Below are 25,115 nucleotides of genomic sequence, written 5' to 3'. Positions count from 1 at the left end.
GAGCAGCCGCTGATTGGTAGACGGATGGGAAACATCCAATTCAGCACCAAGACGTTACGGTTCCATCCAAGTTCAAAACTACAGCATCAAACTTTAATAAAACCTCTGTTAGATTCAGAAGAGAAGTGTTTATGCCAGAAAGCTCCATGTATATCTGTGAAAATGTGAAACAGGTGGTTTCTGAAAATAATATGGTCATGCTTTCAACATTTCTCAAAACAGTTTTATTTTAGAATTATAAGAAAAAAGATTCCTGGATTCTTGCTTCAGAAAGCCAAAACATGTTGATTGAAGAAGCTATTGTGCAACGTTTTTAGTCAAAACATCCATCTGTGTGGCAGACAAACAGACAAACACAATCTGGCTATTGAATGTGCCAAATACATCTGATCAAAATAGAATATTTCAATGATGGTGATGCAATCAAACAGCCCCTCACGTTTTGGACAGGCTACATAAATCAACAGGATTCTTTCAAACAGATCTCCACAACACCACCATCTTTCTGCAATTGAATCATCTCTCACTGCAGAAACATTCAAACAGCTTTACACTGCGTGAGCTGGCAACCACGATGAAAAAGCCAGACGCCATTTAATTGGGAGTTTATATCCCATGCTTCTTATAAAGCACAGAATTACAATGTGTCAGTACCACAGCTTTAGGCCTTCATGCCTCCACCTCCTTTGTGCAGACATGTCAACAAGACACACATGAAAAAACTGAAACTTAGATTTATCACATGTTTCTGTTTCTGTACAAACACGTTTTGGCACTTTTGCAACCTGACAAAATTGGACCATACCAGTCACGGTCGGAGCCCCTATTTCAAATCATTTGAGTAGAGAAACCTGCGCAGAGGCACACAGCTACTGTGCTGGAAAACTGAGCTCTTATTTAATGCTCTTTTTCTTTTTTTTGTTTGGGAAAGGGGCCCCGTAAATCACGTCCTTTATACCTCCGGCCGGGGGTTCACCGCCTAACCACAGGGTGGGAGGAGAGCATGATGGGAAAAACATGATGGGGTCTCACTTTAGTGGGTCAGAGAGAGAAGCAGAGCGGAGGAAAAAGGGCAAAAGAGTATGAGTGGCTGTGATGGAGGAAGGATAATCTGTCTACACTGAATGAAAGAGATAGTGAGAGAGTAAGGGGTAAATAGTGAAATATAGTCAGACTGAGAAAGAGATATTAAAACTGAAAAAATATGAAGACATAAAACCACAGTAAGCAATAAATATCAGTCTCCCCTTTTCAAAACATTTCCAAGCAATGGCTTAATAAGAACCTGTTTCAATACAAACAGCTTTTAGCAATAAAATACAAATAAGTAACTATAATGACTAATAGATCCACTTACTGGCACAATACAAGAAAAGAGAAAGGCTCAGAGATTTTTCTTCTCTCATATCCTGGACTTTCTAAATGGCTCCTATTTATAAATATATTTTCTAAAGACCTTTCCTGCAGGAATAATTGATTCATTTCAAGATGATTTTCAAAGAGCACAAAGGACACAATAAATATTGGTTAGGTAGTTTTCAGAAAAGAATGTCTGGTTCTAGCTTTTGCTACTTGTTATTTTCCTTTCTACTGTGTAATAAATGGATGTAGCATCAGTGATGTCACTCATCTGTTCCTGAGCGCTGTTTTGAAGCCTATCGTCGGTGGGTGCCATATGCTGGACTCAACCTGCCTGTCAATCAAGTTAGCCATGCCGTTATGTAAGCAAAACTCACGTTTAATATCTTCAAAAATTAACGATCTGTAAAACAAATTCACTCCCCGTACAGAATGTTTCAAAAGAGAAATGAGCTATTGGAACCAGGCTGCAAACATGTTTATTTTTGCTGTAAAGATTGTCTTTTTTGAATGGGTGTGTATGTGGTTTCAGGTGTTTCTGCAGCCATCACTCGATGAAATGCAGTTTCTAACACTTCATTGATGTCATATTTTAAAGGTACAGTGTGTAGAAATGGGAATATTTAGCAATATCTAGCAGTCAGATTCTAGATTGAAATGCTCCCTTGCTCAACCCTCCTATTTCTGAAGATCTAGGTATGGTGGCCTTTGAGGACAAAAAGCTGCTGTGCTATATGATGATATATGATCAGTATAATCCTCAATTTGACAAGTTTTTTGTATCAAATACATCCATCAACACAACACTCTTTTCTCTTTCTTCTTCTTCTTCTACTTTGTCTTCCAACAACTGCATTTTCAGCAGTCACCCACTAAATCTAAAAGCGCAGAATGCCGTTACTAGTTTGTCCATTCTGTGCTACGATATTAACACGGCAATGTAAGAGGTGGCCTCCATGGAAGATATCCACTGTAGATATAAAAGGCTCATTCTAAGTTAACAAAAACAGAATGATTTTTATTTTCAGGTGGTTATACCCTAATTTAAACATACTTATGAATGTTATATTCCATCTCTGTCAAGTATATTCTGCTAAATGCCGCTAATTACTACACACTGTACCTCTATGACCAGAAGTTGCAGCGTGGTTGCAATCCGTAACTTAATTTAACATTGATGAAACTAGGTCAAATGGTGGATAGATTTGCTGTACAGGTGACAGGAAAGCAGAAAAACATAACCGGTCCATTAAATGAGATGACCTCCTGTACTAGGGATCATGTACTTTGCACACCCAGACTTAAAAGTCAATGTTTTCTCTTAAGCCTCATTAAAACCAAATGAGAGCTAAAGGGGCCGTCTGAAAGTGCTCTGACCTATTTGGGGCCCAACCGTCACAGAAAGCAGCGCCAGACAAGAGTTAAATGCAAGAATACACCAATTCTAATGAAGTCCAACAAAAACTGAAATCTGCTTCTCTCTTATGTTCCAATCTTTCCCACTGATGAATCATATTTTAAATTATCATGGGAGTATGAACATGTGCTATAAACACACCGAAAAATACTTCAGGGACTGAGATATAATCTAATGTTCATGCAGTGTGCTTTTCCACTTAGTGTACAAGCTTTTGACCAATCAGATATCACATGGTGCAATCACACCATGTATCTACTTTGAGGTTGGCTTGTGTGAAAGCTTAGAATTTAGAGAGAAGAGTGAAATTGAGTTAAAGAAGTCCTTGTAGTGCAAAGGAAAGACAACTGAAGACATTTTTAATATTTTTAACTCATCATCTCTTGAGAATTTTTATATAGTGGCACTGCATGAAACATGCAAAACAGCAATAAATACAAAGGAAGTGTAAGTTAACTTGCATGCCTCAAAATTGGTGTATCTACAGACACTCAGTGGTTGTAACATTAACAGTGGCTATGAAACAGCTAATGAAAGCAATCAAGGTCATTTCAAACAATATACACATTGTTGACAGTGTCTGCATCAAATTCACTCTCCCTGAATAACTCTTTAGTCAAGTCTGAACTAACAGATGAATCAAGGCAACTGAATCAACCTGGAAATAATTATAAAGCTACATTATATTTAGCTTCCGGACTAGCTTGAGAATCACTTGCTTGAGTTTATTCTTCATTCTTGAAATGGTCCAAATTTATCAGAATCCAGTCTAAAAATGTAACAGTGCACGTGTAGGGTTCTGTAGCTTAAATAGAAATGCACTTTATGTCAAAAATCATATGTCTCAACAGGTTAATGTCCTATTTGAGCAAAGTTCCAGATTCAACTCAACTTCTCAGATCAAAGATCGTACAAAGAAGTTGTGGAGCAGAAGGAAAATTGGTCTAGCTAGTAGCCCTTCTGCTCCAGTGGCCTATTTTCCTGAGCTAAGTAAAATCTGGTGAAGGTCATGCCCACGTAAAACTAAACGACAGTGATGGCTCACTCACTGCCTGTCTTCCCCATATGACCCCTGCCTGCCATTTAAAGAGGCCAATGCACAAATCTGGTCTGCGCACCTTTAAGAGATCTTCTACTACAACTGAACAACGAAATCCAGGTGCTAACCGCCCGACTCCAAACCATGACAGACACAGAAAGCAACAAAAATCAGCCGACTCGGCAGTAGTGATTTTATATGTGCTGTGTTTTAATACTCTGTGGTCATTTAATACCCCAGACCAAAGCTGTTCATCCATAATTCTCTGGTATAAATTTGGCCTTGACATCTCATATTGGCTTGTCTGGCTGTGGTGGGTTTTGATGATTGATGGCACAAACATTCGGCTAAGTCTGTTAAAATTCCAGCAGTCTATGTCTGTGAAGTCAAACAGAAGGTCTCAGATAATGTATCATCACAGAGTGGAGGCAGGTCAGAAAGTGCATGTGATTGAATTCTAATAAAACATGTGAAATATATGAAATGTATAAAATATTCATTCAGCAGTGTACATAGACACACGGTAGGAACCACAGAAACCTAATACTAGAGTAAACACAGGTATCGCTTCAGCCAAACCAGAGTGAGCACTGACCTGCATTGATATATCATCGTCCGCCTGCAGCTTCCATTAGGACACACACAAACACACACAAATACACATTTTATCCACAAAGGTGCAAATGAATGCACATGCACACAGTCTGCTCCCACACAGTGGAGGAAATTGCTCCCGGAAATCAGGGTTGATTATTGGTGTAACAAGGCCCCGGGGATACATGAGTGGAGGTTAGAGGAGAGAACAGCGTGAAAAAGGTTGAATGTTTAGACCAGGTGTCAGTGAGGAGCAAAATAGTGTGTCAGTCAGAAGCCACATACACACAAACTCTCTTTAACTTTAAAGTACCAAACTTTAGCTGGAGCATCAACACTACTCTGACAGATCAAAACCTCTAAAACAGAGACTTTTGTACTCCGGCTTTCATGTGGGTCAAAAAACAAGGACTTGCTTTACAGTGTGCACCGGCAGACACAAGCAATCTAAACACATTGATGCCCGACATGTTGGTTTCCTCAGCTCAACAGGTCAAGTGATCTTTCCGCTAAAGAAAATACCATCCAAATCCACTACAAGTTGATATACTTTGATTTATAAAGCGACGACTGACTACAAGCATCAAGCAAACTAGCATCCAAGTGGTTTGAGAGAATGCTTGTCTCCAGTGGCTTATCAATCCTACATCTAGTTGAAGCAGCGCCAGTTCTTGGTATGTGATATCTGCTGATGTTGAGTTAGCATGGACCACAGGCAAGCTGTGTTTATCATCGCCTGATGACGAGATGCGATATAAGACTCTGAGAACTGACGCCAGTGATTACGAAAATGACTTCCAGCCAGGACTTTATTTTGGTGCTGCGTTTCTGTCTGCAACATAAAAGCTGTAATTTATAGATGTAATCTCCTGTCCCCTATCACCAAGTCCAAGCACCGCACCTTGGGGGACAGAGCCTTTGCCATCGCTGCCCCGGCTCTCTGGAACTCTCTCCCTCTACACATACGCAACTCTGACTCACTTCATTAATTCAAAAACCACCTCAAGACCTACCTGTTCAGAAAAAGGATACAACACATGACCTCTAACCCCACCCCATCTCTGTCCTTGTTCTGTTTTATTTACCTGTTTTATTTTTTACTTTTATCTTATGTAAAGCGACTTTGCATATTGAAAAAAAGCACTATATAAATCCTATGAGTTATCATTTATTATTATTAATTTGTTGGTCTATTTCATCCCCCAGGGATAGCACCCGGGAATGTTTAAGTACCGGTAGGTCTCAGTTTTACAATAGACACTCTAGCTGACTTCAGCACAATAAAACCAAAAAGAAACATATATTCCTGTGATTAATTTACACTTTCTGAATCTGAAGTTTGCTAAAATAACATGATGGAAATGAAAACTCTGTCTGATTTGCACTCAAGAGGTGGGAAAACTACTTTTAAAATGCCCGTTTGCTTTGGAGGTCAGATCCATAATTTCTGATGCCTTCCAGGTCAACAGAAATCCAAACAATTGGCTTTCCAACATAAAGTCAAACAGATTTGTCAATCAAGTTGACATGTTTGATCTCCAACAGTTTGGAAGCTGCACTTGCATAGAGATATCTTTTTGGACAGATAAATAAATCTTCATAAGATAACTGCAGTTGTGAGTCAGTGTGACATTTTGGCAGTGAGCGTTCTGCCTGCTTCTGCTCTCTACACGGACTGTTTCCTTCATACATCAAACATTCTTGGTCAAGTCTACCCAGACTTCAAAAATACAAACTGAAACCATAATACTTACTGTGCTGAAAATTCAGACCCCTGTATATAGGGTCTACATTTATAATGCAAAATCTGTTAATAGAGATTAGCATGGATGCAGATGATTTGTGAAAATAGTCTTGAATGAGTGTTTCATCTGTTTGTGTTTTTATTGTTTTTTCAGGTCAAACTTATTAGAGTGGATGTGGACAGGGATGACATGTGAGTGATTTATCTTCTGTTTTACTTTTTGTGTGGGGGCTTTTAAGTGAATCGCTGCATGGACATGTGCTTGCCAGAGTTTCTTACTACACGTGACACTGCTTCTCTTTGTGCCCATGTGAGCGTCTTTGTTGAGCAGTATTTCCAGATTCACTGTGGTCAAAGCAAATCTTCACTTAAATGAAGCCAGAAAATCTGAAACAATGACCTCATCCTCTGTCACCAAAGCAACACTGGCTGTTACCCAAACAACAACAAACACTACTGTTTTGTTTACAGGCTTTTCTGGTGCGCTTTGTTGACATATGGTCACCCCTCTGTGACCTTCAGCGACTTGACATTCATCCAGACCCTCAAATCAGTGTGTTAAGCCTCACTTCCTGCTCTCTGTTAGAGAGTTCAATGATGTTACTTGGCTTAAAAGCCAATTCCAGCTTGTAAACCAGTTTTGGATAATATTTCTTAGCAATGAAAGTTTGTGCACACATATAAAAAAGACTAAATCTGTTTCACAACCTTTACTGTTATGAAACAGCAGAAAGGCTTGCGGGTGCAGCCAAGGGTAAATATGGACAGTAATGACTAATTCAAGCTTTTAAAATGTTATAAATGCATTGATCAGCAATTCATGTTAGCTTCCGTTCTCATTCACCTTACAGTTATGGATGATCATAGTCACACATAACAGGGGGGTTCACTTTCTATATTACTAAACATTTTTTGATGCAGCATAGATGTTTAGATGCTTTTCTCAACACCATGCCAAGATCTGGAAAAGTTATTGTTGAGTCAAGCTCTCCATGACCTGACTGTAGCCTATCGCCTACCTGCATTATGAACTATTCTGTCTCTCTTTCTTTCTTCCTAAGTGAATATTGCTAGCAATAACACATTTTTGTCCTTATATTATCAATGTTTTCTTCTATAATACTTGTACATGTCAGAGCTTTTTAATTATAAGCTGTAACTAAGATGTGAGGGCGCTCAGTATTAATTAAATGGGTTATTACACATATTATAAACTAATGCAATTGAATGTGAACATTCAAGCAAACGTGCATATTACATTCGAATTTTTAGGCACAAATATTGGTTGCCCTCGCCTGCAGGGAAAACCAAGACCCCTGGGCGCAGTCTTGGCAGAATCTTTACTGATGCACAAGACTGATGACCAAACAGCGCAGCCGCTACATTTGCATAATGCAGTAAAAAAAAAAAAGAAAAGACAAATTCACTAAGTGCTATCCTTGAAAAACAGTGTTCTTTAAGACACACCCACGCTGATGAGGGTTAGGTTGTGGCCACCACTCACTTTTGTATGCAAGAAAAACCCTAAGTTAATGTAATACATAAGTTCATACTGGTTCTGTTCCTTCCTGACCTTCAAAATAATTAACTAAGAATTGCAAGTTATTTGTGGACTAACATTCTCCTCAATAAGCTGATAACCAGTAATTAGATCTTTGCAATTTTCTCACTGCATCCACATCGGTTGTCTTTGTGTACGAGAATAAGCAGCAAAGATTTATCCTTTTTTCATAGTTAATTTTGCCAAACATTACATACTGTATGACAGTAATCTATTTGTTAACTAACTCCCTGATATGTCAGGGCCAAAAAGGGCGTGTTATAAAATGTTTGAGAGATGTGCCAGCAAGGTTAGTTCTTGTTTTTGGCGTCTAGGCCCCAAATCTCTTAACTCCTGATAGATTAACTTTATATGCTGACATTTTGGAATGATTAGACTGAAGAGATTAAAAGCTCTATAGCCTGCAGTATGGATACTGAAGAAGTGGTGAGGCTTAAGTCTGACGCAGCACTGGTGCAGGGCACCAGTAGCATTGGCAAAACAGATGCAGAGACCAGAGATCTTGCAGCATGAATACACAGCTTAACTGTAAGAATACAAGAAAATGACGTATGGAAAATGTGAAATTAGTGAGGCTCAAGTTTCCTGCCTGAACTAGCTCGAGTCGTCACATCATTATTGTCCCCCTAGTAACCATATTTGAACAAAGTGATTTAATGAATCAAACCATTATGTGACATTCAGCAAGCATTACGTTTCAGATGTACACAATCATTACATTGAACTCTAGACCCTGGTTTAAGCACTGGAAAAACAGTTTGACAGCCAGATTTATTATACTCACATATAACTTCAATATATAGGATGCTGACAGTACTCCCACTACAATATCAAGCCACATCCTACACTCCCAACACGGCCAGAGCAGACACGTGCCAGACTCAACTCTTTGGCTCCAGGCCCTGGTCGTGTTTTCTGACCTATATTCTCCCTGGCTCCCCTCTCCATAGGCATTAACTGCTTCCTGTAGAATAACTGGACCTTTTTCCAACATTTACTTTCCATCATCTTACACCAGTGCCATTCGGTTTTCAAATCAAGGTGTGTGGTTACCTTCCAAGTTATGTGCTGAAACTTTTAAGCACCTGACAAGTTGTCCATAGCCACGGTTAAGATGTACATAAGAGTGACTTCAGCATACAAGGTAAACATGCACTTACATTGAGGCAGTGAGATAGTAAATATTTCTGTATGTAGGCCAAAGACAGAGGAGATCTTGGCTACATTTTGAGTGTATGTCCAATTATTGTTGATGTTGCCATCAACTGAAACAATACATCTCCTTTGGGTGTCATACGACGCAAGAAAGCTGGGTTCTTCTGATAACACCGTTTGAATACTGTGACTTTGAATAACCATGCCAGACAAAATATCATAAAATGTTTTGCTATTGGTTGCATAGATTCAAAGCTGCGTTGTAACAAAAAGGGGGCTTAGACTCCAAATACAAGGTTAGAGTTTCAGAAGTTTTTTCTATTCTAGTCCATTACTATCCTATGTTCTTGTAGCATTCATTTCGCAGAAGTATAACACTGTTTTTATTCAACACCACAAACATTTTACGTACAAAGGAATACATGATAAGCCAATCTGCCAATGCCATTAGCCATTTAGCTGAGCTGTCCTCAGGTTAGAGGCCTGCCTTGAAAATGAAGCTCATTCTGAACGGTGTCTCGTTCTTTCACATCAGCTAGCTTATTCAGTAAGGTAGCACACTCTGTCTAGAAGCTCATTGTGGCAGATAGCTCATTCTGACAGGTAGGGGATTTTGTTAGGTAGCTCACTCTGGAAATTTAGCTCATTCAGACAGGCAGGTCATTCAGTTGGGTCACTTATTTGTCAGGTAGCGCATTCTGTCAAGAAGCTCATTCTTATAGGTAGCTGATTTTATAAGTTTGCTCACTCTGAATGGTAGCTCATTCAGCCAGGCAGGTCATTCCTCACTGCCCTGTACAGTGACCTTGAGTGCTGAGAAAGGTGCTTTTAAATAAATTGCATTATTATTATCATTATTATTATTCCATTGGCTAGCTTATTTGTCTGGTAGCTCATTCTGCAAGGGATCATATCCTACCAGGCTGCTTGCTCTGTCAGGTTTCTCATCCTAAAGAGATGCTAATTCTGTTAGGCCAGCTGGTCATTTCAACAGGTAGCTCTTTCTGTCAGAATAGGTAGCACATTTGGGAAGGCAAGGTGTTACATCATTTAGCATTTAACTCTGTTAGGTAGCTGATTTTGTCTTGAAGGCTCTTCTGTGTGAAGTCACACATTTTATTCTTTAAGGTAGCTCAACCTGTGTCTACAGGAAGCTCATTCGGGTTGAGTCAACAACATTTATCCGGTTTTAAATTATGTCAGGTAGTTTATTCTGTCAGGTAACATTTCCATAGGTAGCTCAATCTAACATGCTTCAAGATGAAAGGTAGCTCATCCTGTCAGTTTCGGTTGCCCAAAAAGAGCTCAGAAATGTCAACATTATAAGTTCCATGAAAGTTAAAAGCTCATAGAAGTCTGTACCTGAACTCTGAGTGGTGTACTGGACGCTCTGAATACCTACATGTCCTAGAGTCATTACCTTTGACGACTAATACTACCACACAGAGTAACTTGGTTTTTATTGATCCCTGTGGGACAACGGAGCTCTCTGGAGAGGTCAAGAGTCAAAGGTCTGTTACAGAGTGACAGACCAGGATGTGGTTGGGCTTCTGGGAATTGCATACATCAACACTGAAGCAATGAAGATGCCTACAGAAACCAGAATACTGGTGTCTTTTCAGTTAGTGATGATAGCACCTACCTGTGAATCAGCTACATAAATTAGGCCAGTAGTGCTCTTTTGCTCAATGACCAAAAAACATAAGAAACAACCTACATTTTTCATTATACAAACTTATTTCTTGTCTCATATTGCTCCACTGCCCTCAATGAAACTGAATACAGTGCAGCTCTGTTCAGCGTTTAAGGGCAGCAGGGTGGTGATGAGTTAACTTTCCCTCTTAAATGCCACAGACTGAAAGCAGACTGGACTCTAAAGTCAAGACAGTAAATCCTTGAAAGAAGTAGAGGTTGAGTGAGGGTAACTGCTTTCTGTGTATGTGTGTGTGTAGGTGTGTTAGTTTGAGCTTGAAAAAAACGTGACCATGTGGAAATTATTAGATGTGGGCTGATTCAGCATGCTGGCACAACTCTGTGTGTGCACGCAAGTGCGTGGAGCGCTGTCTGTCACCTGCAGGCTAAGTAAGAAGGGAACCACGCCCTTGATCTACACATACATACAAACACATCCTCTTAAACCTGGCTAAGTGACTTAAGACACACAACAAGCTGTCATCATGGTCGCCTGTAGGCATGAAAGTCACACACTGTAAAGTACTTATACAGACACTGTATACCCTGTTCATGTCTGGTCTTAACCAGAGTTTTCTACCGCAAATATAACCTCAAACACTTGGTGCTGTTTTTTCTGAGTCTGTTTACAGCTTTACCTGTGCTTATTTGTAAAAACTGTGTGATGACTGCAAGAAACTACAGGTCCAATAAGGAAACTTTGTTAAAAAGGGGCTAAATAAACTGTATCCCAGTAGAGGCACTTGGATATTGAAGTATGGTTTTGAGATTTTGTTGTGCAAACAGTTGTACAAATCCTGCAATAGCCTTCGTATTAAGGTATAGCTGTGAAAGTCAGGGGTGTACAACTTCCACTGCTGATCCTATGATTCTAATATAAATCAAGTGGTGCCACTGGCAGGACCATTCCAAACTTGATGCGGGGGATAGCAAGAGACAACTCCTTGCAGCAGAACCAGAGTTCCTTTTTGAAAACATGCTGTCTTGTCCTTATTATCGAAAAATGAAAAAAGTCAGCAGACAAAACCACAAGGGAAATAATCATTAGTCACAATCCTACTGCATCACAATGTGGAAACCAAATTTTCCCAACACAGTGGTTGACTGAATGATAGCGACTGCTAGGAGGAAGGTTTGAAATTAAAAAAGAAACTTGTGGTTCAGTTCAGAAAATGCTAAGGCATACACTATTTAAACTAAATGGAATAAATCTCTGAGTTAGTCCTTTAAAAATACCAGCTCATTAGCCCAACACACCAAAATAAATACACTACATTTGTGTAATGTGCAAAGTTTGTCCAACAACCAGTGCCAAAAGACACATTGCCTCTTTGTTTCATTTACTCCACAACACTTTGTTGGATGATGCCTCAACTCTTCAAACTTTATGAGGCCCTTAAAACATATCACAGTAGTTACAGGAATGGGCTGTGACACAGGCAATATAACTTCCTACACAATTAAAAAGCAGTGTTAGAATTGGATCTAGCAGGTTGGAGTTATCTCAAAAACCTGACCTGGAGACATTTTAAGGACCCTAGAAACACATTATTGGCCTCATTAGTCATATTTGGAGATAAAGGGAGCTACAGTTTCACGCTGTTAGGCGACACCCTACCCACAGAGCCACACGGGACCCCTGGCTGAGCATCCAAAACTGCTGAACACATTAGTCAGTTAATGGGCTCTTTTAAAAAAGTAGAAAAGAGAAGAGAAGGAGATGTAGGAGGAGGAGGAGGAGGAGAAGAGGGAGAGCCAAAGTCAAAGGGCATGAAGGGGGCAGGAAAGTCACTGACAAGCAGATAGAGAGCGAATTATAAGAAAAGTGAAGTAAGTTGAGGAGGGGAGTGACGAAAGGGAGAGGGGGGGCAGGGGGGAAGATGGGGAAAGAAGGAGAGGAGGGAGGGGAGGGTGAACCTCCTGGAGGACATAAAAAGGAGACACAGGACTTGGAGCCTTGCAGTCATTCACTCCGACAGCCACATCCATTGCTCCCCTCACCCCTTCTCTCCACCTCCAGCCCAACACTCTACTCATCTGCTGCAGCCCTTCATTCTCCTGGAACACCGAGAAGAATCAGTGAGTAGTTTCTGCACCACACCTACACCCATCACATTGCAGCACAGAGAGAGTAACATTTGATGTTCTGCATGAAAGAATGCTGATTTATGGAAGGCAGTTTACTAGCAGTTGATGCCAGTGCAGATGCTGCTGAAATGTTATGGATGAAATACACTTTATATAGTAGAAATGAGTTCTGCAGAGGATGCAAACATTTGCAGACAAGCATCAACCACATTACTTTTGTGAAAATATATCTACTGTCATTCAGTAAAAAGTTGTACAACTTTAAGTGTCATTAAAGTTTTGCATAGAGCAGAAGGAGCACATCTGCACATTACTCTATGAGCTCTTTGTGCAAATACAGCTCAAAAAAGGAGCATCAATGAAGATTTCCCACAGGGGAACATTGAGAGCTGTGTCTCTTAAATGAAAATGTTAAAAAGAAAGTAGATGGAGCAAAAGTTGAGAGTTCCATGTTACTGGTAATACAGCTTAGAGAGCGAGCTATCCACTGCTACAAATGTCAGCTGGCGTGGCTTCATGCGATTAGATGATATTCCTGAGCCTGGAATTCAGAGCTTCCCGGGCTGTAACTACAGCAACAACATAGACCAAACTTTGCGCAATTGCTTCTTAATTAATACAAGATCTCGTCCTCCCCCCCCCTTTACTGGCTTTACAAGTCTAAACAGTGGAAAAAAAACACAGTTAAGTGAAGACTGTTCCCATCTGACTCACATGCCCCACTAGTTAAACTCCACAGTGGAGGTTCAACCAGACGCTTTGTTGCCACCAAATCTTCTACATAGTCTTGTCATGTTCAGGATCTGACAGGAGAATGACAACTTCAAGTATAGATGTCAAAATCAATGACATATGACTAATAACTTACTGCAATCCAGGTAACTGCAAAGAGATAGTGTGTACAAATAGATGAGAAGAGGTCCTCTTTGGATGAAGAGACATAACTAAATCCCCAGATTGAAGTCATTAACTGTTGGTACAAGTTACTAAAGACAAACATGTTGATGTGTGGCCAAAGCACACTAGAAGAAGCAAGAGAAAGTGTGTATTTTGTGATTACAGCTTCACACATCTGCACTTGATCAACAGCTTGATAGAAACCTTATGAATGTCTTCTCTCCTCCTTTCTGTAGACCACCTTCAGGTCCTACATCCTCTACAAAATCAACGTTTGTCAGCATGGACGCCACAAGAAACACCCTCTTCATCTCTGAGGCGCTCTCCCACCTGCTCCTCATGATGCTGACGCTGGGCGTGGGTGTTTATTCAATGCCTGTTCCTACTGATGTCCCCATGTGCACAGCCACAGAAACTGCCCAGTACAGGCTAACTTTTACTGGCAAGTGGACCCAGGCTGCTTTCCCGAAACAGTATCCAGTCTACCGTCCACCTGCACAGTGGTCCAACCTCATTGGTAGGTGCAAACTGGTGTCAAACTATATTCTCATTGAACACAGTACAGATGCAAAGAATATCATTGTGTTATGTAGCATTCAAAATATATAACCCAAGTAATGTAGTTTATATACATATTCTATGACTACATTTTGAGGTATTTGTTGCATCAACTAACATCTTCTCCGTCTCTCCCTGCTGTTAGGAGTGACTCACAGCTCTGATTACCACATGTGGCAGCGTAATGAGTTTGCCAGCAATGGAGTGAGGGAGTTTGCAGAGAAAGGCGAGGCCTGGACCATCATGAAGGAAGTTGAGGAGGCCGGCGAACGCATCCAGAGCGTTTATGGGATCCTCTCTGCTCCTGCTGTTGTGGGAGGCTCAGGACATATGAACACTGAATTTGAGGTCTTCGCCAGACACTCCTATGTAAGTTACTTGACACCTGGTTTTCTTCCAGTATAGGTCAGGACTTGCAAGTAAATCAGAGGGGTTCTCTCTGGGTCAATGAGGTGGTGCGATTCTTTCCTGAGCCAAGATCACGTAATTACATTCTTCTAGTAGTCTTGAACTGAGCTGAACTTCGCTGAGCTGAACTGAAGCAGTCTAACAGTAGAGTACAAGGATAAGGCAGATATCTAATTTGGCAATTTTGCAAAGCTGGTACAAAATTAGAGTAAATTAAAGCCTTTGTAGTAATATTAAACCATGTTGTCTGCACATCCATTGCACCTTGCAGGAGTCCCTCTGAGGTTATTGCATCTCCAAGCTTGATTATTGCAAGTCATGCCAAAACTATAAAAATGATGTAAAGGCTGAAAAAACCTAGAAATGACTGAAATTGTTCCAATTTATGACCAAAGTGCATTTTGAACCAAGTCATAAGTTCCCATGCTACTGCAACTGTTGATTAAATTTGAGAAAAAGAGTTGCATAAAGCCTCGTTCACAGGGTGGATGCTGCAAGATGGTGAATGCAATGATAAAACCAGCTTCAGACTGTTTTTCCATTTGCAGGCCTGATTTATGCCTCTACAATTTATGTAAACCTCAGCAGGAGCTGGCTGTTAAACTTCCTACTGATGAGTGCCTGGGTGGGTCATAAAGTTTGGGGAACATCTGACAGAACATTATGTTAAGCTTGGACAAGAGATGAGATGGAGTGAGCCAAAGGAGAACTCCAGCCTGGAGGTGACAGCAATAGGAAAAGGGCAGTCAGAAGCAGAAGATGCTCATGACCCAACATAAATCAGACTTATGTAAAATAAAAACAGTGTTCCATTTTCCTTCCTGTGTCTTTCTCCTTATTACAACTTTTTATTCTGACCCATCTATTCATTCTTGTTTTCTCTCTCTCTGCTACCTCTCCCTCTCCACGGTCTACTTCCTCCCTTCTATCTGCAGTTGTCTTTCATCGCGCGGCTCGTTCCAAGCCCCGACTGGTTCGTGGGTGTGGACACAGTTGACCTGTGTGACGGTGACAAGTGGAAAGAGAACGTGTCTCTGGAGCTTTTCCCTTACGATGCAGGAACTGACAGCGGGTTCACTTTCTCTTCTCCCAACTTTGAGACCCTCCCACAGGACAAAATAACACAGGTGAGTCAGCCAACATCCATCAATTCAAATCCAGAAATCTGAGACCAGGAGTGTTGTGCAATGGCAGTAGGCAGGAAGTAGGCATTGTTTTACGCCATTTAAAGTTCAAGTTCAAAGTTGCGCTCACATACAATGATCTTCTTCACCCACAGTCTATGCAATCATCACACAGCTGTAACAATAAAGTTGATATCTTCAATCAACCACCATAAATTCACTAATATCCTCTCCATTTCCCATCCACAGATTACTTCTTCCTTCCCGAGCCACCCTGCAAACTCCTTTTACTACCCCCGTCTGAAGCACCTGCCTCCCATAGCTAAGGTGACGCTGACCAAGATCAGGAAGACCAATCAGATCATCAGCCTACCTGTGGAGCCCACCCAGTCCAACCTATTGCTCACAGGAAACGAGATAGACGACTCGCCCATCAGTAAGTCCAATCAGCATATTTACTGGAAGCAAAACAGTGCTTTTATTATCTCTGAATTACTGAGCATACATTATAATGAACAGATGGACGGATCAGATTAAATCTGTTACACAGCCCTGGCAGCTATGAAGTCTCTTGTGGGACGACAGCGGAGTTATAGGCATTAAGATTCAGTATTAGATAAATCATTTTAAGCTTCTCAAAGGCAAAAACACTTCACAGTGGTTTGTAATATTTACAGAGGGGATAATGCAACTCTGGGAAGTTTTAAGAGGCACAAAGAAGCATCTCTTGGTAACAGACATACCAGGGATACTATCTTCTATGTGTTTACTCCCTAATGCAGACTTATCACAGCATGTTTAGATAGCCAATGCAATGTGCTGACATATAGATTGGCAAGACAAAAATGGGGGTGCTATTTTGATTTGCACCCATCATTCATTTCCTTGCCTATCTCCCTCTCCACTCAGCTGCCACTGATCAGAGTATACACATGTAAAAGGACAGAAGTTGCATAAATGTAGAATTTCAGTCCCAAGAGCTTACCTCTTAGTCTTTAGCTGACTCAAGTGAACACATTTGGAAACCATTACAGGCTACACACAAACTCAATCACTTCCAACCAGACACCAGAGAAACCAAGTGAGGGTAGGGCATCAGAGAATGCCAGGGGCACATCTGGGATCCAGTAAACTGGCACACACACAAAAAGAAAATAAAACCAAGACAACAAAGAAATTATGCACGGCAATGTCTGGGTCATGACCCAAAAATTGGATGCAGACACGAATGTTTTAACAAGATCTAAATCCATAAGACGATGATGGTTTTCTTAATGTTGGACCCCAAACTGTTAATATTATGACTGCCTGTTTGACATTTAGGAAGATAGCCGGGAAAAGAAAAGATTAAGAGGTTGTGAAATTGCAAGTAGGCCAAAAGTACAGAACTTGAAACCTGTCTGAGTGACTGATTATCTTCAACGTGACAAGGAGGGGGAAACGACCTTTTATAAAAACACAGTTCACCACAAAATGTCTAAACAGATGACCTGACTCGGAAAGGTTTTCTTTGGAGGGGAACAGATAGCGTGTCAACCTTGCAGCAGAACGGACAGTGCTGTAATCAGCCTCACTGTGCAGGGCGAGGGTAAAAGTTTGAGTCAGCATCACAGGCTACAAGTCCGTTCCCATGACAACACTCCCAACAAACAGTCGAGAGGAGCCAAAAATCTGCTGGGGTTTCCTGCCTTGATCCCAATGCTCCGTCCAACCCCTCCATCTGTTTATGGTTCCCTCCCTGCCGTGATCCCTCCCCCTCTCTCTAGACTTGAGTGACAACTTTCATTTCAGCTTAGCAGTCACCTGCTCTTGATTGTGTCAGTGAAACGCAAATCTGATGTAAAATAACACAGACCTGCTTTGCTTCATGTGACACACAAGTTGAATGGAGATTTGACTTTCTTATTCCATTACTGATCTTAGCATTCACATAGCTTCCTCACCACCTCCAATCCTTCTGCTTTTCTACTCTTACAACAATAAACTAGTCTGCAATACTTATTAAGTGTAAAACAAGGTTGGCTGAGGTAGTCGAGGAAGCTCTGGATATTAAAGAAAGCTGAAATTAATAAAAAGACAGATGACTTCTTCTGAACTGCACATGGGGTTCCCACTAATGAAGTCCCTATATACTGCAGTTGACTTATTGAATTGTAGCATGCTAATGAAATGTCTACAATGTAAAGAGCACACTTACTCTGCAAAAATGTACTGAATAAGTAAAGAAATAACTCACAGCAGCAGCAGAATCACTGTCAAGAATCTGTAACTACAAGCTAAGGGTTCACACAAGCAAGCCAGCAGTCCTGTAAATTATTTAAAGAGCTTTAAACTGTTAAAGAGCAGTGATTACCACTGTAACTAATCCCACTCTTTTCCAGTAAAACCCATAAAAGGGAACTAAAACCATTTGCCAAGTCAAAACAACAATTACTGTATACTGTAAAATATTGCAAGGCACTCCCATGTAAGAGCTGCAAACTTCTGACTCTGTAAAAGTGCCAAAAATAAAAACCTTTATCTGATTCTGACCCGCTCTCTCCCTACAGATACCCCTCTGGACTGCGAGGTGTCAGTCTGGTCTCCTTGGGGCTTGTGCAAAGGCAAGTGTGGAGACTCAGGCGTGCAGCACCGCACACGGTATGTCCTGATGCACCCAGCCAACAATGGAGCAGCCTGCCCCCTGTTGGAAGAGGACAGGAAGTGCTTCCCAGACAACTGTTTATGACTAGGCCCGGATAGGAGGGAGAAGAAGGAGAGGAAAGAGAGGAGGGACAAGAAGGACAGGAAAACCAAAAAAGGGAGGAAAGGAAGAAGACGGAGGAACAACAAAAAAAGGTCTGCGGTGAAATCACACGAGGAGTGAACACCCTGAACCAAACTCTTGTCTTTTCCTCCCTGACCAGACTCTCTTTCTGTGGAAGCAGCTGATTGATAGTCTCTGAGTTAAATTTTGGAGGCAAAAACAGTCACACCCTCAAGCCACATTGATAAATCTGACAGCACTAGAGAGGTGTAGTTTGGCAGCACAGCTATTAGACACTAACTCAGTTTTGTCAGATTATAAAAATTTGTCTAAGTTGGAGCTGTGTGGTTTGAACATTATGAGGAAAAGAACATTTTTATTACATTATATTTGGGCTCTGACTTTTGTGAAGATCACAGACAGACAGTTATGACTCCCAGCAGCTTTCAACTAATGGATGAGGAAATAAATGCACACAAATGATACTGAATATAAAAAAAAAAACTCCACATCCACTAAACACTGAACCAAAACTTGTCATACCCACAAAACAGGAGGCCTCAGTAGTTCCATTAGCAGAAGTAGTTCTGGTAGAAAAGTGCATCAGACTTACAAAATAGTGTAAAGTCCTTTAAAGGATGTCTCATTGAAAACATAATGTTCACAGAGACATTATGGTTGTTTTCCTGAAGACGTGTATATTTATTGACAGGATTTTAACCTGTAGTGTACAGTATATATCAAGTCTGAAAGTTATGATGTGTATTCCTTTGTGTTTATGAGATATTATTTCATTTTGGAAAATAAGTGTTTTGTAAAAAAATAAAAAAATGTTCAAAAAATGTGCTTTGTCTTCATGCTGAATAAAGTGTGCATATGTGTTAATGAGGCCTCACTGATATCCGTCATATTAAATCTTTTTAAGGCAGTCTTCCTGCTCGACTTCACATAACATTATCACTACTACTGTAAGTATAAACATAATACAGATTAAACTCTGGTGTCTCTGCTCACTGCAGTGTTTGACTTCTAAATCTAAACCTCACATTACAGCTTACTTTGGGCTCCCAGGGTAATATTACTACCACAAGGGCTGCAGGATCAAATTGAGTGCAGAGAGAAATACTTCAACTGGATGACCTGAGTTGAAGCCCTGGTGTTGGCTGGGATTCGCCCTGATGAAGTGTTGGTCATAAAACGGATGAATGTTCTCACCAACTATTTAAACAGTTCACCAAATGTTGATTTAGATTACGGGGCTTCAAAATCTCACAGAGCTCAGTTCTCGCTGTGACGTCCAGTGCAGCAAGACCGCAGCACTAGGCAGGGGTCCCGTTTAATAGACAGAACAGAAATCAGTTAAGCATAAAGTGACCCCACATTTTTTTTTTTCAGGAGAAGTTTCTGGATAGGATAAAGACAACACAATGTGAAATAGATGGAAATGAATGGCTGCTTTAGCGAACGATACGGGTGTAAATAAGTAAAACAGATAAAAACACAGAAACCAGCCTACAGATGACGGATTGAACAGCAATAAGAACTAAACATCTGGTGCATGAGGGAGCTCCTGGTGTTTTGAATGACAAGAGGGAGGAAAATTACTGAGACGGAGGATGAGGAGAAACAGGAGAGGAGCAGATTGAGTCTCTTGCTTTCCTCATCACTAGTTTCATCAGCTTAGTTTGAGATAGGGAGGAGTTGGAAACATGGTTCTATATGAGGAGGATTACATTAAAGGGTCTTTAAAGATCAAGGCAATCAAATGTAATGTCTACCTTTTAGAAGAATGAGCCTTTGTAAGATTTGGACACTTGTGAAGAAAAGGAAATTAGGCATACTGGAATAATGTTCATGACTCACTGCATAACAGACAAACAAGTAAACTGAGAGATGGTACACAGTGTTCATCAGATAATTATGGATATGATTTAAAATATATTTTTCTGAAATTATGGAGTTAAAAGTAGCAGAATTTTGTCATATATTTCCAACAATTGGATCTGAAAATGAATCTACTTTCTGACTGACAGCTTTATTGAGCATGTTGATTTATTCTTCACACTTTGTGTTAAACTACTGGAGTGTGGGAGGGGAAGAAAATCTGATTTCTGCTTACTTTGAGGGAATAATAACTTTTGCAGATGCTGTGTGTGGGGGTTTACATTATATGTGACTTCATCTTAAGAAAGCATATGGCAACTATTGTATGGAACAGTCAGGATTAGAATTTCTAAGGAGATCTGGACTCTGTTTCATACAGTGGAAACTGACACCATGTCAGGGATAACTTTCACTGCTTCTAAGGTTGGAAGGTAAACAGTGTATTTCCAAAGAAACACCCCCAGAAACAGGAAACTGTGTGTCGACCATAGAAACATATTCTCACCTGAGAGTGCCCCTGAGGGGAAACCAGTGTAGATACATATTTCTTTGATATCTAACTTCTTGCATCTTGCTGATAACTACTGATTTATCCCTTTGGGCGTGGCTCAAGATCCATCCCTTTTGATTAAGTGAAGTAAATGCAGAGATTGGCCTTGACCCTACAGTGAAAATGAGTCTATTGAAGTAGTAACATAAAAATGTAACAGCTTTTGTGATAAAGCTGTTACATTATTTGATTTGTTGGCAGATATTGTCTGTGTAATCGTTTGGTTTGTTCCTCTTTTTATCACTTAAGAAATATAGCCAAACTCAGACCTTTTGTTCACACTTTTGTGTCTTCTCAGCTGTTTTATTTTAACTATCTTTTCACCTGTCTTAGCAATGCAACCCTGAACCGCCTGCAAGTTAATCCAAAATGCTGCTGCTAAGCTGTTGACAAAATCACCTAAAAGGTCTCATGTTATCTCTGCACTGGCTTCCAATCGACTACAGAATCCAGTTTAAAACCTGTGTTATTGTGTAGAAAGAGCTCAAGGGTCAGGCTCCAGTCTAAATCAGGGAGCTGATGAAGCCATAGAACTCCAGCAGGACTCTGAGGTCTTCTGATCAGGGTTTACTGGTTGTGCATCATACCAAGCTCAAAACAAAAGGAGATTGTACTTTCCAGGTTGTTGGTCCAGAACTTTGGAACAGTCTCCCTCTGGAACTGAGGACTGTGGACGCTGTGGAAGACCGATCTGTTTGGACTTGCCTTTGTTTAATCTGTTTGTTTTTGTGCATGTAAAGGGTGGGTTTTCAGAGGGTATTGTGAGCAAAATGTTGTATGATATGAATCCATTGCAGTTAATCATTAACCCTAGCAGCCCTGCTGTTGGCTCCTAGGTCAACCAGTCACAGATCAACCAGAATGTCTCGTCACACAAAACAGCACCTGTGAGTTTCCCACACCCAAAACCCTCTCCAACTTAGCCTTACACTGTAAGAGTATGCTAAAGGACATGGGTTTTAAGCAGTAGCTGATGAATAATAGCTCAATCTTGAGTTGAAAGTTACAGATCTACAGAAGAAGTCAGCTGGAACAACTGGCCAAACATTTGGTCAGTGTCAAGTATACTGTAATTTAATCCACATACGCATTGTTCAGTGAAAATGGGTTTGCGAGGCATTGGCTTTCTCCTGCAGTGTTACCTGATGTTGGCAGCTGCCATGTATTTTGATCTCGGAGACCAGGAGGAAAAATGCATCATTGAGGAGATTCCTGAAGACACACTGGTCACTGGTGAGTCCTAGTGAGAGAATACATTTCTCCTGAGTGTTGTTTATGACCTCAACAGAGGTAATGGAGTAGGATTGTGAATTACACGTGATTGTTGAGTAACACAGTAATGTTGAATGTCTTTTCATGGTAGCATGTGTCCTTTTTCTTCAATTGCAGAACTCATTTAAGAATAACAAACTGCTCTGTGTCAAAAACATCTTTCTGGAGACCGATTAGTTTTGTGGTTTAACATTAAAAACTGAGTAAAACTGAAAGCAAAATTCCATCTAGTGCACATAGAAGCTCAAGCTGTTTCTTCAATAAGTCCTCGATTAAATAATTGTCAGTATTTGTGCACTAAGGTAACATTTTTATGTGTTAAAGAGAGGATTATGCCAAAACATTATGTGTAATGGATTTTAATGTTTATCCTCACAAAAACTGTTTCCTTTTTTTGCCTGATCCAATCAATGTCACCAGTGTTGCCTGCTCAATACTGACATTGACCCATACAGTAAAGATTCTGTGCCTGAAAGCCCTCACATGAGACTGTGTCATACCTTCAGGTTATTTCTTGCTGGAGCCCTGGAATATCAAGAAAATCACCTCCTCCCCTCACTTTGGCGTCACTGTGAGAGTCAGAGACCAAAACCAAGAGGTATAGTCACAAAAGCAGGGATCACACAAACATGTGGTGGTCGTCTACATTCATAACAAACCCAAATGAGGATGAACGCATTTAACCAAGTGTTTTTAACGATTACATATGGCATGATTTTTACTGACAAGACTTGTGACTTAAGCTTTTGTCTTAAAATGTTGTTACAAACCTCCAGCTCTTCTTTGTGCTTCACAAATGAGGTCCTGGTGTCGGCCTTACAGTGTCTTTCCTGCTCTCCAGGTTGTGATGACCAAACGCTTTGGTAAATTTGGTAAATTCACATTCACAGCTCACGCCTCTGGTCTACATTATCTCTGCTTCCAAACCAACTCCACACGATTCTCCGTTTTTACTGGAGAGAGCCTGGTGAGACCTGAGAAGACACAAACATGAAATGAATGTAAATCAGAGAAAGAACTGCAGCGACACATACAGTCTTGATTCAGATGTACCATAGATTTTCAACAAACAACCACTGACTTTCCTCCATCTACCATGCAGAAGCTACATTTGGACGTACAGATGGGAGAGCACACAATTGGCCACAACACTGACAAGACCAAAGACAATATGGCGCTTTTGGAGGACAGCCTCAGACACCTCATAGATCAGATGACATATATCACGAGGCAGCAGGAGTACCAGAGGGTGAATAAGCTTTTTACATGCTTTTCTTAATGGTTCTAATAATCTTTGAAAACCAAGCGCAGTATTAATTCATGTCTAACTTATCTACGCTTCATAATTCCTCCTTCTATCCAGGAAAAAGAGGAGGTCTTTCGTGAGATCAGCGAGGAAACCAACAGTAAAGTGCTGTGGTGGGCCGTGGTGCAAACTTCTGTTCTGTTGTCAGTTGGTTTCTGGCAAATGAAACGACTCAAAGACTTCTTCATCGCCAAGAAGTTGGTCTGATTATGATCTCTGACCTGTCAGCTATACGTCTGCTGACCATATCTGTGCCAATAACATGCACATTAGTCCACAACATATATTAAAACACATGCAACATAAATGCTTTCTACTCCTATTGTCAAACAGCTGGTGGTATGTACTTGGATGTTGGATTAAATCAACATAATTGACAAAATAATGATGGAAAAATTGAAAAATGGTAGAAGGGTATGAGACAGCTTTTACATTGTTATTTAGTGCGCAATGGAAAATCTTTGTCCAAACTACAATAGCTCTGTTTGTGGTGTGTGTTTGGACAACAAAAGTACAAAAAACAAGATTGCATGGACTTTGAAATACCATTATGTTTACTTTATATACTTCTGTTGATGAAGCATTTTGCCCAACAATTTAGGGTTCATAATGACTGAAAACGTACTATGAAAATAAAATGTTATATAATAAAGAATTGTGTTGTGTTTATTTAAATTGTAAGATAACAGGAAGTTAGTATATGACTTAGCCTATTTCACCCAAAACACAGTAAACATCAGTTTGATGTGATCAAAGCCACACATCTCATCTGCTCCTTTGTTTCAGAAACTCCAGCTTCTTAATATCTATAACATCAATATCTCTCAAATCTGTTTTTTTGTATAAAATACAACGTGAAGGAATATCCCTGATCACTCCAAGTCTTCAAATTAAACTCTCAGGTCCACTCTTATTCAACTCGTCAAACTTTATTTCTTCATCCTCCTAAATGTTTTACCTGTAGAAGTCAATTCTCAATACGTTTCAGTGGCAGCAAGTTCTGGAATATTTATTCCAATGTGGCGAAAAACTGTTTATCTTTAAAATGTTATAAACGACGCTTGAAAAAACTTTTAACCACTGTTACTTAATTATACGCATCATGCTCAACCACACACTCATTCAGCACATCATATTCATATTTTGTACTTTTGAATTCTGTTGATGTAATAACTGTATTTATATTAATTGTTAATTTGTATTCTTAGGTTATTTTATTTGTAGCATCAACTATTGTCTTTGTATGTGTCAATTTAGTATTTTTTAATTCATTTTTGATATTAGAACATTATTTGGGTGGAGGCTTCAAATAAGCTCTCTGGGTTTTCTGCCTCTTCCTGTACATTATATTATCTATCTTTGCTTTTTTTTTGTATCTATTTTCTATTAATTGTGCAAATAAATAAATAAACAATAAACAAACAATGTGTAACTAGCTTATTTGGAGAGCCGATGATGTCTGTTAGCTAGCTAGTAAACATTCGGTTAAAAAAAACCCAAATAATTTAAAAGTGTATATTTCCCATAATTATTTGACAAAGAAAAAATGTAAAGCTTAGAATTCAGCATTTTAAATTACATAAATATTAATAATCATAATTTTACGTTACTCTAGAAAAGTTAGCTTACGCTGTTTTTTACTGCATTCACGGGACCCTCGATTGCTCGGAATTCTCAGTTTAGGAGCCCAAAATCTGAAATCGTCGTATAGAAAAGGCATT

The 25,115-nt window shown here is 40.0% G+C and overlaps 2 protein-coding genes and 1 long non-coding RNA gene across 10 annotated transcripts in view; 2 read left to right on the top strand and 1 right to left on the bottom strand.

Moving 5' to 3' along the window:
• The window catches only part of LOC117817848, a 71,601-nt gene that overhangs the window by 45,723 nt on the left and 763 nt on the right, over window positions 1–25,115 (bottom strand). For 5 of the 8 annotated variants that reach the window (XR_004632231.1, XR_004632230.1, XR_004632232.1 and 2 more), the window contains exons 2-4: window positions 22,859–23,062; window positions 22,589–22,657; window positions 21,959–22,056 (exon numbers count right to left, since the gene is read on the bottom strand). This is a non-coding gene — a long non-coding RNA (uncharacterized LOC117817848). Of the gene's footprint in view, window positions 1–252; window positions 331–21,958; window positions 22,057–22,588; window positions 22,658–22,858; window positions 23,063–25,023; window positions 25,089–25,115 lie in introns of those variants that run through there. The other 3 variants (XR_004632234.1, XR_004632233.1, XR_004632236.1) reach the window with 2 other exon arrangements.
• Window positions 12,539–19,159, top strand: spon2b (spondin 2b, extracellular matrix protein). Its single transcript, XM_034690616.1, has 6 exons — window positions 12,539–12,640; window positions 13,783–14,063; window positions 14,250–14,473; window positions 15,448–15,639; window positions 15,886–16,072; window positions 18,186–19,159. Exons 2-6 carry the CDS (start codon window positions 13,829–13,831, stop codon window positions 18,362–18,364), a joined length of 1,017 nt encoding a protein of 338 aa, XP_034546507.1. The 5' UTR covers window positions 12,539–12,640; window positions 13,783–13,828; the 3' UTR covers window positions 18,365–19,159.
• Window positions 21,754–24,010, top strand: si:ch211-255i20.3 (transmembrane emp24 domain-containing protein 11). Its single transcript, XM_034690622.1, has 5 exons — window positions 21,754–22,049; window positions 22,595–22,686; window positions 22,930–23,055; window positions 23,191–23,337; window positions 23,452–24,010. Exons 1-5 carry the CDS (start codon window positions 21,920–21,922, stop codon window positions 23,599–23,601), a joined length of 645 nt encoding a protein of 214 aa, XP_034546513.1. The 5' UTR covers window positions 21,754–21,919; the 3' UTR covers window positions 23,602–24,010.

Source organism: Notolabrus celidotus, chromosome 8 (assembly GCF_009762535.1).
Source record: "Notolabrus celidotus isolate fNotCel1 chromosome 8, fNotCel1.pri, whole genome shotgun sequence".
NCBI lineage: Eukaryota > Metazoa > Chordata > Actinopteri > Labriformes > Labridae > Notolabrus > Notolabrus celidotus.
The sequence above is the reverse complement of the archived record's forward strand: the minus strand, read 5'-3'. Positions and strand labels throughout refer to the sequence as shown.